This window comes from Cydia fagiglandana, chromosome 3, assembly GCF_963556715.1.
Source record: "Cydia fagiglandana chromosome 3, ilCydFagi1.1, whole genome shotgun sequence".
NCBI classification, from domain to species: domain Eukaryota; kingdom Metazoa; phylum Arthropoda; class Insecta; order Lepidoptera; family Tortricidae; genus Cydia; species Cydia fagiglandana.
Window position 1 is genome coordinate 5,839,976 of NC_085934.1, and position 17,762 is coordinate 5,857,737.

At 36.2% G+C, this 17,762-nt stretch overlaps 3 protein-coding genes and 1 long non-coding RNA gene across 12 annotated transcripts in view; 2 read left to right on the forward strand and 2 right to left on the reverse strand.

Annotated features, from left to right (window-relative positions):
- The window catches only part of LOC134679901 (myocyte-specific enhancer factor 2), an 83,033-nt gene extending 71,466 nt beyond the window's left edge, over window positions 1-11,567 (forward strand). For 6 of the 9 annotated variants that reach the window (XM_063538833.1, XM_063538840.1, XM_063538835.1 and 3 more), the window contains exon 9: window positions 7,421-11,567. In XM_063538833.1, the coding sequence (XP_063394903.1) occupies window positions 7,421-7,551 (131 nt within the window). In that variant the 3' untranslated portion in view covers window positions 7,552-11,567. The remainder of the gene's footprint in view (window positions 1-7,420) is intronic. The other 3 variants (XM_063538838.1, XM_063538841.1, XM_063538842.1) reach the window with 1 other exon arrangement.
- LOC134679912 (uncharacterized) overlaps window positions 1-17,762 on the forward strand; it is a 170,552-nt gene that overhangs the window by 33,160 nt on the left and 119,630 nt on the right. The window lies entirely within an intron of this gene.
- On the reverse strand, window positions 936-4,397 carry LOC134679906 (uncharacterized). The gene is made up of 2 exons (XM_063538846.1): window positions 3,140-4,397; window positions 936-2,766 (listed from the first exon to the last, which is right to left on the reverse strand). The coding sequence occupies exons 1-2, from the start codon at window positions 3,965-3,967 to the stop codon at window positions 2,749-2,751; spliced, it is 846 nt and encodes a 281-aa protein (XP_063394916.1). The 5' UTR covers window positions 3,968-4,397; the 3' UTR covers window positions 936-2,748.
- LOC134679892 (ionotropic receptor 21a) lies at window positions 11,563-17,674 on the reverse strand. Its single transcript, XM_063538819.1, has 9 exons — window positions 16,740-17,674; window positions 16,068-16,264; window positions 15,644-15,775; window positions 15,214-15,375; window positions 14,724-14,965; window positions 14,103-14,243; window positions 13,823-14,024; window positions 12,962-13,160; window positions 11,563-12,308 (listed from the first exon to the last, which is right to left on the reverse strand). The coding sequence occupies exons 1-9, from the start codon at window positions 17,466-17,468 to the stop codon at window positions 11,745-11,747; spliced, it is 2,568 nt and encodes an 855-aa protein (XP_063394889.1). The 5' UTR covers window positions 17,469-17,674; the 3' UTR covers window positions 11,563-11,744.

Below are 17,762 nucleotides of genomic sequence, written 5' to 3' on the forward strand. Positions count from 1 at the left end.
ACTTATTCCTAAAACAATATAAACTTAAAATGACTGTACTTAAGTTTACAACTTCTTTCGCTAACTATAAAAACCTATTTTATATAGTTGTAGTTAACTTTTCACATAACATTCTTATTGCTACGTTTACTCTTGGCATCACACATACGTGCACATCCTAGGATGGCCTGCGAGTATCTTATTCTAATAAACTAAGGCTACAATTTAACATTTGATTAACATGTCGCTTCCATTTACACTCCTCCACGTCTATGATATACGTCGTGTTAGGAATCGATTCCTCCACTATAACTCCTTGTATCCAAGGTTGTCTGTTTTTCCTATAATCCCTAAGCATTACCTTTTCTCCCACCACAAATTCTATGTTTCTACTCCCCGATGCCAGTTCCCTCTGCTTTTCTAACATATGTTGAGCTCTTTCTGTAACCGGCGGCGGTCGTAGCAGAGCGAACCGGGACCGGAGATCTCTATTGTACATGAGCGAAGCAGGCGTCACTCCTGTTGTACTATGTGGTGTTACTCTGTAATCGAAAAGGAATAAGTTAATTGCAGATTGGATTGTATTTCCTCTGCTTTCTTTAATTTTTAAGACATGTTTTTTAAATATATCCACCAATCTTTCTGCTGCTCCATTGGTCGCAGGGTGGTATGGAGGAGTAAAGGTATGTTTAATGTCTTTCAGCTTACAGAAATCTTTAAATTCAGCCGATGTAAAGGACGGCCCGTTGTCAGTTACCAAGTGGACAGGGTAGCCATGACGTGCAAAAAGACTATTGAAAACTTCGATCGTACGAGATGAGGTTATCGAGCTCATTTCTATAATTTCTGGCCACTTACTATAACTGTCAACCACCACTAAGTACATTTTATTGTAAAATGGTCCACAATAATCCGCATGAATGCGGTACCATACAGATGGAGCCAGTGGCCACGACTTCTGGTGCCCCTTAGTGGGATTATTCCGAACTGAAAGGCAAGTAAGACAATCATTTGTGATTTTCTCTATTTCTGCATCTATGCCTGGCCACCAGAAGTAAGAGCGTGCCAGCTGCTTCATACGTACAGTACCGAAATGACTTTTATGTAGTTCAATTAAGATTGCCTGTCTTAATGACTCCGGTATGATGATTCTATAACCCCAGAAAAGGCAACCTCTGTCAAAACTTATTTCAGTTTTCTTATTACCGTAGGTTGACAATTCTTTGTCCATCATTAAGTCAGGCCATCCGTCCATGGTATATCTTATGACTTTGGCTAATGTTACATCTTTTCTGGTTGCCTCCTGTATAGATTTCCAGTCCAAGTTATTAATTTCACAATTTTGAATGTAATAAATATTACTTATCTCTGCATCGGTACAAATAGGATGCATAGTATCTTGATTTTTATTAATTAGCATAGGGGTCCGTGATAAAAAATCTGCTGGATTTTTATCAGTTTTAATGTGTCGAATTTTGTAGTTGAATGCTGACAAAAAAATTGCATAATGTTGCAACCTTTTTGCCGCCATTCTAGGAATGGCTTTAGTTGGGCCAAAAATGCGTACTAAAGCTGCACTATCAGTTTCTAACTCAAAACTCCTACCATATGTATAATTATAGAATTTTGTCACACCAAACACTACTGCCATAGCTTCCTTGTCTATAGTAGAATATTTAATCTCTGTCTCATTCAGTTTTTTACTTGCATAAGCAATTGGTTTTACGACTCCGTTTCTGTCTCTATTTGAAATTACTGCAGCCAAGCCTGTCTCTGATGCGTCACAACTTAAAATTAAAGGTAAATTAGGATCGTAATGAGTTAGATTATCCATGTTAGCCAGCTTATTTTTTATCATAACAAAAGCATTATCACATTGGTGCGTCCACTTGAATTTATTTTCTTTGGTACATTCATATAATGGTGTCAATATGCTGGCCATATCTTTTAAGAAACGAGAATAATAGTTAACTTTGCCTAAAAATGACCTTAACATTGTTACATTTGTGGGTGGTGTGGCCTGCAGTAATGGTTCTATATTCTCTTTATTTACCCGAATACCATTGCTGTCGATCGTAAAGCCAAACACGTCAATGCTTTTTTCAAAGAATTTACATTTTTGTATTTTTAACTTAAATTCACTTTGTTGTAACCTCTCTAAAACCTTAGATAAAGTGTCTACTGTATCCTGGATATCTTTACCACTAATATAAATATTATCTATAAATACAGCAGTATTTGGAATATCTGATAATTTTTTACTCATGAGCCGCTGAAATGACCCTGGTCCTGTGCTCACACCATAAGGAAGATAATTATACCTGAATGTGCCCACTTCTGTAACAATAACTGTACAATCTTTTGAGGCTTCGTCTAATGGTGCCTGATGATACGCCTCTTTCAGGTCCAGCTCGCAGAAGTATTTTCCATTATTAAGGGAATTAAATATCTCTTCTATATGAGGCAATGGAAAGTGATCCACCTCTAAATGTGGGTTGACGGTTAATTTGTAGTCTCCACATAACCTTACCGAACCATCTCCCTTTAAAATTGGAACCACAGGTGTACCCCACTCACTGGTCTCCACGGGTTCAATTCTACCATTTTGTAAAAGTCTAGAAATTTCAGCTTTTACCTTGTCTTGAAGTGCAATTGGAACTCGGCGTACCGGCAGGCTTTTTGGTTTGGCATCCTTTTTTAATTTAAGGCTGATGGTTTCACCTTTAAAATTTCCCCATCCTTCACTAAATACTTCTGCGAACCTTTCCTTTATTGCAGCTCTGGCTTCTGAAACATTATTAACATTTTTATTTACTACATTTGCTTCATTTGCCATTACAAATTGGGGCGGCCATAATCCTAACTCCTGTAGCCAGTCTCTCCCTATAATACATGGTGTGTTCTCAGTTACAAAACTGTTTAATTGTTTAGTTACATTATTCAATGTGACTGTCAAGTTATCTATTATTCCTAATGGTTGTGATATCTTTTGATCAAAATTTTTAAATAAAACATTACATTTTTTAATGTCCTTATCAGGTAATAACATTTGTTTTTGTTTTAATGGAATAACGGTAACCTCAGACCCTGTATCCAGCTGAAATTCTACCATACAACCCTCAACATTAAGACTTAACATATGAGGAGGCACTTTACTTACATTTACATAGTACATTTGGTACTCATCCATTTTTTGGTTTTCTGAGATATCCTCGGTTTCCTCTTTCTCTATACAGTTAATTTTGAAACTCTTCTTCTTGGGACAGACCTTAAAAATGTGTCCTTGTTGACCACATTCCGAACAATATTTTTGGCGCAGCGTACACTCTGAACGCAGATGATTGTGACCACCGCAGCAGAAACACCTAGTAGCTTTATTCATGCTTGGCTTCCCTCTTGTTGGTCTACCTTGAAATGATTTGTTTCTGTTAGTTTGCTGATAGTAAACATTAGCTTCCACTTCTGCCTTCTGCCCTGTTTCTTTTAATGCCGCTTCTACCGTTCTAGCCAAAGTAATGTAATCTTCTAATGTCTGACTTGTATCCGCTTTTAGTAATTCAAATTTAATGAGTTTGGAATGCACACCGTCGATGAACTTTTCTTTTAATTGATCCTCGGAGTCCTTGAATTGACATTTGCTAGCTAACTTCCGAAGTTCTGTAACATAATCCTCTATTTTTTCATTTGGAAGCTGATTCCGACTTCGGAACGTCGCACGTTCCAAAACAATAGACTTTTTTGGTACGTATTTGTTTTTCAAAATTGTAGTAAGCTCAACATAAGAGAGACTTGCAGGTTTTTTTGTGTTACACAGAGACGTCAAAATTTCGAAAACCTGAGGTGTTATTTTTGTTAACAACAGGGGCACTTTTTTCTCCTGTGGCACGTCATTCAATGCAATATAGCATTCTAATTGTTGTTCAAAACATTCCCATTTAGTGCCATCAAATGGTTGAAGATTTAAATGGGTTATGTGTGCGTGTGACATTTTGGGTTGGCTCGCGTTTATATTTTGTTTCTTTTTGCAATATTTTACCAATATTTGTCGCAATTCGTCGACGGTTTGCTGTTCATCGAATGTGATTTTAAGCTTATTCAAGTATTCTTGCAATTCAATTTTTGACAGTTTGTAAATCTATCCTGTTGTCCGTACGTCCGTAGTGTCACTGATTTCGGCGTCCGACATCTAATTCAAGGTCAAGTTCGTCGCTTTTTAAACAAATATTATTGTGGCACACGTTGTGAAGATTTTGCATTTTTGTCAAGCGGCCGCCATTATGCAAAAACAAAAGCAGATCGACTGCGTCTATTTTGCAATTTTGCTTTTTCAACTTTATCACTTCTTACACTTTGTTATTAATTAAAACTGTGATTTTTTTGTTGGTTCGTCTATCTCGTCGCCACTGTGATAACTTGGAATAACACGCAATTAATTAATGCTGTATTCTTTATTGGAACACTAATTTATCGATCTTACAATCAAGACGCCATATTGGAGAAGAGCGAGACAGCCCACAGATAAGAGCGACCATAGGCACTTAAAGCTGACATACACGAGTATATCACAGTATAGTCTATAGGCAAATTAAACAAAAGTCGTCTCCTTCACGATTTTCGTCGACATCTCTTCTAAATACCTAAAACTGGTAATACTGGTATGCACGTGTTCCTCGTGGTCTCCAGAATATGAATAAACCGGTTTTTATTTTATGGAGGGGGGGGGGGGGACGTGTCGAAAAAAAGGAAGGAAAAAGTGGGCGGCCGACCAGCATTGATATTTGTTCACGTCTTTAGTCGTATGGGATCGATCGGTTCGTGTGAGATGTCGTTTGAAAGAGTATTAAACGTGCAATTATTGTTTTATAATAACCGTAGTCATGACTGTAGTCATTTACAAAATATTTAAAATATATGATTTTTTACCGTGCATGGATGGCATAAGTACTGACAAAACATGCGTCTAACTCAATAAATTATAACTTTACCGCAATTAATGTTATTATAAAATATACGAAAAATTTCATTAGCTTTCCAAAAACATAAGTTTGTTGATGTATGATATTATACATATAACAAAGTAATGATGAATTTTGTTCCGTCACGTAAATGGCGGGCGACCGACCTCAACTGATCATTATTTCTCGGGTTCTATTTTACTGATCAATTTGTGATGCATACCATTAGAAAGAATATTAAACATACTATAACCACTTGACCGTCCGACGATAGCATAGTATCCGAAAAAAATATGCTCTTAACCGTCCGCGGGAACCTTACTATCCAAAGGGGTGGAAGAAAGATTTGATTTCAGAGCCATCTAACGGAATATTTCAGCATTATTTACTAATTCTCTTAATGCGACAACGTAGCCTAACTAAATAGTTAGCTCTAAAAAAATTTAGATGGCAGTGTAGTTATAATTCTTGTAGAAAATTGTGAATGCGCTGCGCGGGGTGTGCGTCGCTAAAAAACCCCGGACGGTTGACAGGAAATCAGTCTCGTGTGCCGGACGGTTGAGTGGATAATTGGTTTCTAATAACCGTAGTCATAACTGTAGTCATTTACAAAATCATTGAAAATATGTATATGATTACTCGATCAATTATTTTACAATGCGCCCGCTATGAAGCTAGGAATATCAAAGAATGCATTGCTCTGATGGATCTGCCGTCTCTTTCATAAGGAAGATCGTGATATGCCTGGGTTAATATTAGATCAGGAAATGGTGGCGTTTCATGATACGCCAAGGATTATGATTTTACGATATGCCGCCGACATACTACTTATTTAAGGTACCTCATGTTATATTTTGAAAATAACAACAACAAATTAAATATTTAACATAAAATCAATTTTAATTTTTACTTTACTTCTATGAAATGCTATCGATGTTAAACCACTATTTACCTTTACTTAGAAACTGCGTAACAATAATAGAGCTAAAGCCGGACACATAATAGCACTGCCTGAACAACATGAATCTAAGGTCATATATTACTTAAAACAAAGTATTTCACTTTCAGTCTTGTTCGAGATCTCGAATATATTAATCGAGATCTCGACCGAGATTGCATATATCGAGATTTCCTGTCAACTAGGTTAAATTTCGAAAATACGTGCGAGATCTAGCGAGATCTCGAAATTGCGAGATCTAGATAGCATTCCCTAGTCCTAGCTGAATTGGTTGTTTCATACACTTACTCTTACTCTATAGAATGTCCAATCCTGCCTTACAAAGACGTTAATATTTATATTTGTCATGTCTATACTTCGTTTCTGAGCATTATTGAAAAATAAAATACTTACTTGATACTAGTATTAACCACTAAGTACATAAATAGGGTAATTCGCCAGTAACAGGCCACTATTAGTAACTGGCCACGCCAAACCAAAAATGAATTCTATTCACCTATAAATAGAATTCATGTTAGTATAAGGTGGCCAGTTATTGAAACCTTATACCTACTAAAATGAATTCTGTATAGAGGTGAATAGAATTCATTTTTAGTTTAGGGCGGCCAGTTACTGGCGAATTACCCTATTCGATATCGAGTTCCGTAAACGTAAGCCGGGTAAGTAAAAAAGTTCAATCGCAATAGGGTAATTCGTCAGTGGCCACCCCAAATCAAAAATGAATTATATTCACCTATAAATAGAATTAATTTTAGTATAAAGTGGCAAGTTATTGAAACCTTATACTAAAATGAATTCTGTTTATAGGTGAATAGGATTCATTTTTAGTTTAGGGCGGCCAGTTATTAAAAGTGGCCAGTTACTGGCGAATTACCCTACTTAGTAGTAGCAGTAACAAAAAGTGGCAATGCAAATTGCAATCAGTGAGGTGCGCGCCAGCGCGAGTACGGGCGCACCGCACGCGTCTGTGTGCGTGGATTACACATACAAATACAGTCTCTCACGCCGCGGTTACGCCCCGTCAGAGCGACGGGTATATTCAGCTTGAAATCTCAAAATTGACTTTTAGCTCAGCTCCCGTTTCGTCTTAACATCATTTTAATTATTTTAAACATAATCCTTCGTAAGTCCCTGCTGCGTTTTAGTTTCTGAGCATTTACTTCTATAAGAGATGTTCAATAATAGTCAAAATTTCGCTCTGGGACTTAAGAAGATTGGCTTAGTAGGTAACGTAAAAGTACAAAACTTTGCCTGTTAACATAACTTTGCCCACCGCGTCACAGTTCGGTAAAAACTAAATAACTTGAAAGTAGTTACAGACTTACGGATACCTACAATTTCTGCAGAAAGTAAAGAAAGTGTATCTGTAACTACTTTTAAATTAGTTCGTTTTCTGTGACGCGGTGGGCAAATTTATGTTAAAGGTCAAAGTTTTATACTTTTCCGGTACCAATTGTTTAACATACTATTATTTTAACATATGTTTACACGAATGCCAAATAACTAACCATGACGTTTAATTCAACAGGTCTTTCGTACATTCCAGGTTCAGTAACGTCAAGTAACATGGGCTCGCCTGGTCAGGACATGCGGCACGTACCGCTGGATTACGAGCAGCCCCACACCAAGCGGCCGCGGATCGAGGGCTGGGCCACATAGCCCGCCTACGAGGCCTTCGGGTCATACTCGAGGCCCTTACACCCGCACTGCTAGGCCGCCGGCCTCCGCCACCACGAGCTTCGGACCGTCCGCCGTAGATCGTGCTCATGGTGCTCGATTGTGCTAACCTTCCAAAAGTCTGGATACAAGGTGCAAGAATCAAAGGTACTCTCAATATTGGCACGGTCCACATTGTACGCGGTACGAAAATCTCATATCAAACGAATTTTATCAAGTTCAAATCGTTGAGATTTCATATTGTTACGATTTCTATAGGAATCGATATGTAAAAGATAATTAAATGTTCAATCACAACCCTTATAGTTAATGTAATTCATAATGCACGAAGTGAGTACACACATAATTGTTAAGATTTGGACAGCGTTCGGAAACATCGCGACTTGCCTATTGTATTAACAGTGGGTCTGAATGTCGTATTTTTTTGTACTTAGCGACCAAAGAATTAAAATGTAAGTCTCAGATTTGCATAATATCTTAACCGCATGTTTCCGAACGAAGTTCAAGTGTTGAAGCATAGCTTGCAACCTTTCAATATTATACCGATCAATGTTACATGTAAGTACGTATTCCCCTGTACATAAATAACATTAAATGTGCAATCCGTGCCATTGTCTGTCTAGCTTAAAATTAGTCAATTTAAAATCAGTGACTTTGTAATAGGAATCTGAAAGTAATTGAAGAGTGGAGGAACTAAAAGCGGTACGTGGAGTGTAGTGCGCGATAAGACAATTAGTGTACTAGTGAGTGGAACACTAAATCGACTGTTGACTTTTTGTGTTAGTGTTTTAAAAAGTTTTTTGTGCCATTTTAAAATTATTATAATAGTGTGACATCCAAACTTTGAATCTTGTTAATTAAGTAAGCGTAGTGTCATCACAGAAGATAATAAATTGTATATTGTAAAATCTACTTTATCTATTGAGATATTTATACATGAAAAACATAATGATATTTACATAATATGTATACACGTCCCGTTAGGAACGAATGTTACGTAAGTAGGTAATGTTAGCTAGAGTCGAGTATATAAAGGTACCACACAAAGCTTTAAAATTTCTTATGAATACACTCGCACTTTTAAGCACTTGTATTTAAACAAACACAGTTAATATACGGATATAACACAGATTTGTATCACTTCTAGTGACATTCGCATTGTATTTTAATGTTTATTTTCGAACCACAAAAGTATTTTGTTTTCTCAGGCATGTTTTCTAAACATTTTTATCAGAATTTTATTCTTTGTGCGGGTTTCTAATTTTCAGACCAAAATTTTATCGAGTCAATTTTATGAACTTATCATAACCATTTTAATATAATTAATATACTGTAGTTGATGTTTTGATTCCATGTAAAAAAGATAAAAGTTATTGGTTATTAGAATTATGAATACAAAATTCAGCGGCTTTAATAGGTTTTTGACCAAATTATTTTTAAATGTTAAATAATTCATCGTAAATATGTTCGAACTAGCATTTTATTTTTTAATTAATTGTTCATAATTACTCTTTTGTATGGAATTAAAATATTTACTATGTACTTGTTATGTATATTGAAATTGTATTATTGGGTATCGTCAGTGACTAAAGGAAACAGCAAGGTTGTTGTTAGTACATGTTTTCTTTTGTTAATGTGATCTGAAGTTTTTTTTATGCTACTTAATATAATTAAAGAAATTGTAGTAGTATGTAGTAGCTATGAACAAATGGAGAAGGATAAACGGACCTTTAATGTTATAGATGCGAACACAATTATAATTAATGGATAATATTAAGATACTGGTTTCACTGAACTAAATATTTTGGTACAGCACTTTATTACACAGTCCGCCCTATTGTAGATAGATGTTACTAAATGTGTCAGGTGGGTGAAATAATCGTTAATCTTTATAATCGTCCATCGACTCCTAGCCTAGAATCATCGCCACGCCTCCCCCCTCGCCTCTAACTGTCCAGGAATCCTGCGCCTCCTCCTACCCCCTCGAATCGTCTCACTGTAGATGCCTTACTCACAGTGCCTAAATGTACCACATTTTTACCATTTTGTACCAAATTTGTATAATACGATAGCATTTATGCTTCAATATTTTTCACATCCTGGTAATTGTAAGTCTTTTAAGAAAATGTTGAATTTTATGACTGTAGTGTAAAGATCGGTGTTCGATGTACGTACCCTCTGATGTGCATAGAGCTCTCGGTCGCTGTTGGACTATCGCTAACCTAACTTATTGACACAGTCAAACTGTTATCGAAGATAAAGTGACGTTGTGATTGTAACTGTATAAAGTACTGTAAGTAAAGACCCACACTACAACATTGATGTTAACGATCCTTAGAGTAATCCTTCAAATCACAATAACAAAATGTTAATGTGTAGTTGTTAAATTTGTACAGGGATGTAATCAGTTTTGACGTTCTAAAGTCTGAACACATAAGAAATGTATTTTCGCATTGTAAAATAATATACACGATTAGTATTTAACGAAGTAATATTTTAATACCGGAGCATAATGAATGTTGACCTGTAGGTAAGGACATTCGTGTACGCCTCGTGTAATGTTAGTGTTGTCGACGTGGTAAGAACACTGTTGCTCTCCTTTTCTGTCAGATTCTAAATTGTGTTGATCGAATTGAACTCTGGATCGTTCGTTCCTAATTCGTTCCTTTCTCTGATGTTGATGTGCTTTGTTGGTTAAAATTTGCTCAATCAATTGATGGCGAAGCTAAATTTTCATAAAAAAAGTCTTTTGTTATCCAACCCTTGACGTAAAGGCGTTTGTGTTGTTGTATTCCCGAGTGTGTGATTAATACATGTTACTGCAAATTTTATTGTAGTACTTAAACATTTGTTGCATTCTCGAAATTCTGGAGAATTAGTTATATCACTACTACTTATATATACAGAAGTCACGCACTGTGGTGTTACCTAAATACCTATCATAATAATTGATGCACTGAACAAATTGTCCAATGACGTATATAAAAAGTATGCAATACAGTCCGATGCTGACTTAGTGGTTATATTTGCACAAATAGAAATTATTATTTTGGTTAGCTCGATGTTTGGTTAGCTACTATAAGGTAGACCAAAAATCGTAAGGTTTGCCTGGCGCGTCGCACCCTGCCATCGAGGTAATCGACGTAATGTTTCGAAAGAAGCTGGTATTGGGAGCATTATTTCCGGGTTGTGAGATTGCTATCGGAAATGCGTGCAAGATTAATTGTTAATTAAATATATTATAGTATTCCTCTGAACGCACAACCTTGTTGCGCATTATTGTAAATGGTTTGCTTGGTTTTTTTGTAGTCGTACCTACTTTTATGTATGTTTTACTTGTATAATCAACTGTGTGCCAATAGCAAAGAGCTTTCTTTTCAGTTAACATATAGGATGTTCATTGCATTTAAAGAGAATGTAGTCATAAGTATAAAGTACGTATTCGAGATCAGGTTCTGATTTCGCGGTAGTAGATATAATGGTCCTTAAGTTTCCGACGTCTTTGCTATTGCTTCACAGATAGTGACAGCCCAGATAGGATATAGGAATATAATACATATCCTTAATAAATACTCAGTCGATTTCACATTAAGTCCTCCTTAACATCAGTTGTGCAATACATATTATGTATCAAAATGCTTAGGTAGGTATTAGGTATACTTTCGTTTGAATTTACAAAATAATGCAAACTCTGTTGTATTTTATCGATATTTTTACTGATAATGGGAGGGTGGTCTCGAATTTCTAGACTGCCCTCGGGGATTTAAGTCATAGTTGTATAATTATTTTAAGATAAGGCCGGGCCAAATATTGCATTAATTTAGGTCTTACGGCGCCTTTATTTCTGTGTTGGGGCAGCCACCTCTGCCTTTGTATAAATCGTACGATGATAAACAACTCAGTGGAAGAATGAGATATTAATGTTTGTCGACAGTGTTAGAAAATTGTTATAAATTATTTTGATGACTGTTTGAAGGATAATAAAGAGTTGGATGTCATTTAACTGTTTAATTTATTATCGCTATACATAGATCCAATTTAGGCTAAACTTGACTAAACAAGAATAGAGCATAAATTATACCAAAGTTATTACATAAAAAATCATATACTTGTATGTATTTTCTTTATTCTAGTCTTGGACAAAATAAGCCCAACATTATTAGCATGTCTACTAGCTAATGGTCAGATAAATGATCACCGAAAGCTCCCTTGGAAGCAGTGGCCTCCCTTTGATTATCTGTCAAAGGAATTGTTCCAGATTTAATTCTTCTTCTCTTTTCGTCCTTTTCAAAAATCTCTTGAACTTCTCTATCAATGTCAACAGAGCTCGATCTTCTTGAATCCCAACAATCAGTAGAACCATGAAAATTGTTGTGGATCATAATACTCTCCTTAGTAACATTTATAATAGCTCCTTCCAAACTATCTTTAGAGTCTTCACTGTCGGGTCTCGGATTAAGACGGAATCTGCTCTCAGCACTATCCGAAATTACTTTAATTTCGGAATCAACGTCAGATTTTGGTGTCGGTATCAGATGCTCTCTGGAGTTTGCACTAGAGGGAGCATCTTCCTTCTTTTGTGGTCGGCATTTTCGGGAGCAGCCACCCATCCATTCGGAGATCAATGCGGCAGCTGCGAGGAGGAAACCAGCGGCCAGAAGGAGGAACATGCCCTGGGTGTCTGCTAAAGTTAGTCCCTTTTCTGTTATTGCCCCTAGCTTCAGTGTACCTGACCCTGCCTGCAGAAATAAATAAATAAAATACGATTAAAAGAAAATATGTAGGTATTAGATTAACGTCAGAAAGAATTACTGACAGAGAAAATGCAGCAGAATTTAAAAAGTTTTTGTAATAGTGGTAAGCTGGGTACTAATTAACCCGAATCGCTCTTTAGATACCTACTTACTCTATAAAATATATGAACTCTTGTAGCTAAAGAACCCAAGCTTATTCCGACTGTAACAATAAATTATGAATTTGATCAAGATATGTTACAGATATGATCAAACAGACATACAAGTCAAATTCATAACCTGGTATTACAATCAGAATATGCCACTAGTTTAAAACCATACAAAAATGATGTTTTAAATTCTGATGCGAGGTTAAGACATCCGTCAAAACAACTAGCATAACAATTTAAATTGATGGGGAATACAGATCTTAAGAACCTACTTCTATCGAATATCAAATTGCGTCTATTTGTCTAAAAGATATCTACCACTTTATTTAGGACCAGTTGCACCAAACACACTCAGCAGAGAACTATGACAATTCCCATAGAATAAAATTTTGCGAACTCTTTATCAGTGACAGACGGTTTTGTGCAACCGACCCTTAATATTTCTATATTTTTTAATATTTAGGGTTTTGTTGAATGTAATTTTCTTACAGATAAAAATTTCCCCGATGGCGTTCGCTGCATTTCCCACTTCACCTCATTCTCCATCTTGTAAATTAGACCACTCTGCAGTATTCTTGCGATATCACCGCTAAGCTTGGATGAGTATAGAGAGTTATTAGGAAAGGTCAGGGATACTCCGAACGGTACGAAACATTCGTTGGAAATGTGAAGCTGGGCCTTTTTGCTTCTGAAAAACCATCAACACAGCGATTTAATAATTTAACCTCATAAACCTAGTACCTTACCTAGTTAGTCGCGGTCCTTGCTTACATTACAGTCCTGTCTTTTTTTCTGCTATATCGAGAAACTTATGCAGGTATGTATAGATAGTAATGTATCCTAACACATAACATGCCATAAGACAGCGTAAGTATTGTAGAATTAGTAAATATTCACTAGATTTTAGGTACAACTTTGGTCCCATTATTATAGCTTATTATTTTTCATCACACTCCCTCAGTAAATGTGGAATTGCACGCAGGTTTAGCGGGAGTTATAGAAAAAGCGTTCTCCCTAGGGAGTTATGAAGTTTCTAGTGTCATACTTAAGAGCTTTTTGTCTTTATACTTAATTTTTGTATCGCAAGTGTGATGAAAAACAATGTGTGTATGCGTAATAATATTGCAAACTCGAGTCTATAAATCCGTCGCGATTTAACTTACTCTCGTTTGCAATATTCTACTTACGCCCCATGTTGCACAATGTACTATTAAAGCTGTAACTGTCTGAACCTTTTGTATTATATCAAACCTGTGTACTCGCAGTGCATTTTCAGGATCTATACCTGCATAATCTATACAATGATATGTGATAATGATAACTGTTGTTATGTCAACATTGTCAACTTACTTTATGGTTTTAGTAAAATTTGACTGAATGATGTATTCCAATTCTGCCCTAGATCCTAAAAAGGCAAAAGGCAGCAGGAAGAATGTTTTTGTTGTATTCCTGATTCCCGAGGGCACGTCTCCTACTAGTTGCAGTTTTTTGAGCAGTTTATTTGTCTTAGGGTCCGAGGAATTGAGGAACCATTTTTCCCAACCGCCGCGATCTTAAATGACACAAAGGAGGACAGTATTAAGGGAGTCTTTTGTAGAAACTTAAATTATGAAAATCATTAATATTCTACCTAAAGTTCCAACTCGATAAAATCCGTCCAATAGTTGTTGAATACTGTCTATCGTTTCCGGAAACACGGGCAAGGTGACGAAGGCTATAATGGAACCGGTGTAGCAACTTGTGATGATTATTGTGAACAACCAGTACCAACCTGAAATTAATTAGAAACTTACAAACGAACCACGTTTGTCGTACATAAAATACTACGAAATTAAAAAGAAACTCGCGCCAGCAAAAGGTTTTGATATTATGTGCTTCACACCTTACAATCCCTGTAGGTTAGCGTTCAAACGATTGAATGGAGACGAATGGGGTAAGATATGAAGAACAATATAATGTAATAAATGGGAAAATGTGGGGCAGCTTATAAGTAGGTAGGTGCATATAGATTCATTTTGAGTATATCCATCGCTGATTCTAGTCGTAAAATAGTAGTGAAATAATTTGCAGCAATTTCTACATGACACGCAAATCACACGACATACTCAGAATCTTATTTCAACATCCATTAAATATTTTGACGTCGAAATAATAGATAGTATTTGTAACCTAAAACAGCAACTAAATTTCGGTATCAAGTTTTACAGTTACTTTGGCACTAATTTTCTTTACTAACTTTCTGTGATCTTACCGATCAATAGCCTCGTTGTTATCTTCGTAGTTTTGCTCCAAGAGTTCTTCCCAACAAAAGTGAAACAGTTGGTAAATGTCCCAAAAACGTACCAAAACATATTCTCAACTTCGCCGCTGTTGTGTAACAAGTGTTTTAATGTATGTTTGTCAGAGAACGCTAAAGGGAAGATGCCAAAGAGATACGTTAACGTAAGTGCCAGCCAGACAGTCCAGTGAAAAGGACCTAAAATGGCTCGATATCTGCAAAAAATAGAAAATGATGTAGGTACATAATTCATATAAAATCATAAGGCTCTACTATCTATTAAGAACGACGAGATGACGTTTGCATTAAATGATATTTTAGATATTATAGTCAAACGTGGTCTGACTCTGAGGATTCCCTACCTACAAGAGTTTCGACCTGACCTTGAAAATATTCATTCCTAGACAATAATATACATATAATTTAACTTAAAAGAAACTTCAGAAATAAGTTTATGTTTTACCTTGGTAGCGCTGTAGACATGAGAGTAACAAAGACGGCGCAATCAGATGAATGAGAGAAGCTCATATCTGTATCTCTGAGTCGGTCACTTGTCAAATAAATACCAGCAACCCCCATGTCAGCTCTGCCACCTGTGACTTCTTTCAGCACTGATTCACCAGGTCTAAAAATATGAGGAGGTAGTTTTCACCCATAATTTGTACCATACCACCGTACATACCACAGTATGGTATGGTAGTGGTTCCTTATATAAATATTTCCGCACAGACTCTAACTTAAATAGTAATCAAACTTCATGTTGGCGGTAGGCCCTCTGGACGGATTCACGGGATATGCAAGCTGCCTCGCGTATATGGAAGAAAAGTGATAAAGCTGAAGAATTTAAATAGATGAAAAATTTTAAGTGGAAAATTCTAATGCTGTATTCATACCCCAAATGTGGTTCTTGAGGTTCCTTTATTTCTATGGAAAAGTTATTTATTTGAGACAACAGTGTGAGGAGCCTTATTTCAATTCCATCCCACACGACTCTTGGGTTGCCACCATCGGCGTCCGTTTTTATACTGTATGACAAAACAGACGTATTAACATTACTAACATTAGGGATTTCCAGAGTCTATATAAACATTTACAGAAGAATTAGTAGTAAAAACCAATATTTTACTGAAACTATAAAACCTTGTTTTAGTAGGTAACTATCAAAAAATTAAAAATAAACTTTTATTTGTCACTTCAAGCAAATAACAGTAGTCTAACATGAGTCTTATTATCTGCAAGATAAATTATTTTATTTCACAGTATTTTTGTTATTAAATAAGCAATTTTACGCGTATGTTTAGATAATAGTGATCTTACGTTCGGAAGACATACGGTGGTTGGTTAGCAGCAGCCACCACAAATCTGTGCCCCGCATAACCCTTTGTCATCTTGCGGGGGAACAGGTTGACCTGTCTGGAGTACCTCCCGTGTGACCAGGAGGTCAGCACGACGGGTTGACTGGCTCCGAGACCGTCGGTGTACAGCTTGTGGCTGTATAAAATGTAAGGCGCTTCCTGGATAAGTAACGGTAAACTTTACTAAAGCTGGTCAAGCAGATCTTGTCAGTAAAAAAGGCGCGATATTAAAATTTTCTATGGGACGATATCCCCTCGCACCTACATTTTCCAAATTTGCCGCCGTTTTCTACTGACAAGATCTGCTTGACCAGCTATATAAGCATTATTCCTTTTCAATTCATAACATACTTTTTTTTTAATATTAAAGGAAACAATTATATCTCTGCCTTAATTTTTTACATTAATAACAAAATTTGTAATATGACTCGCAGGCTTTTCTGCTTGATAAAATATTGGGCCAATTAGTTTTTTTGTCTTTTAAAGTTCGTTAATTTAATGAGTTTTGGCTACCTATTTCTCGTGTAACTATATAATCGGATTGGATATTGCCTACTATTGAATGCTTTTAAAATTAACCGCGATAGACCTTACCCCAACAATCTTAACATGAAAAAAATATGTTCGTACTTACTAGTGTATCATCATCACCATCCTTAAAACTCTGCCCAATGACAATTAAATTGATAAACAACCTAGATTGTGGCCCAGCTAGGAACTCCTGCACGGCCCATTGCGAGGACCTGGCAACTATAACCACTTTGCTTTCCGCCTGCTTCCCCAGTATCTTAGCACTCCTCGTCACGTCAGACAAGAAAGCTATAAAATGGATACACTCTCTTGAAGCACGTACAAGTTTAGGCTCTGCTAATTCATTGTTCTCATTAATGTACCCATGGACATACGCTATCGGGAAATCTTTAAGCAAGTTCTGAAACAAATAACTTTCCCTTGACTTTACTTGACTGTCATAAAGTATTATAGGGATACAGTCATTTAGATAAGTTAACGTTATATTGTGTATAAGACTTATCAAAGAAGGGTTTTGATCGTAAGCCAAACTTTCGTTGATAAAGCGTTCGTTCCATAATTCTTCTCTGGTTTTCGGATGTCCATGAAATACTGGGTCTACTGCTCTCTTTTGAGTTTTATTTTTTGTTAACTCTGGATCGTTATTATTAAATTTTCTCCATTGTGCTTCTCTTTTATACATATCATGCTTATGTTTATTAGGTTCAGACTTTAAATCAGAAACGACTTTTACTGCAAATGAAAAGGTTTGCGAAGGATAATATTCGATTTCTTGACTTATGACGTAATGGAGTAAAATATAATTGAAGAACGCGGTTCTTAAAAACCTCATCGTACTTTGTTCAAATAGTTCTGAAAGTATAGGGTGTCGATGAAGCGCTTTTTATAGGGTTTTGTTTTGTGATGGGCCTCGGTCAACAAAATGTCATCAGGCAGGTGTTATGATTGAAATTGAATTTTTGATGCCTCGGGCCTTGGCAGTCACGGTCTGTGACCGTGACACAAGAGAGAGTAGCTAATTAATATTTTGTGAGTATCGTGCCTTTAGAGCCTATTGTTTTTTTTACGCTCAAGGCCCCTTAATATCGATTTGAACTTCATGAAAGTACTGAACGATACATTATCT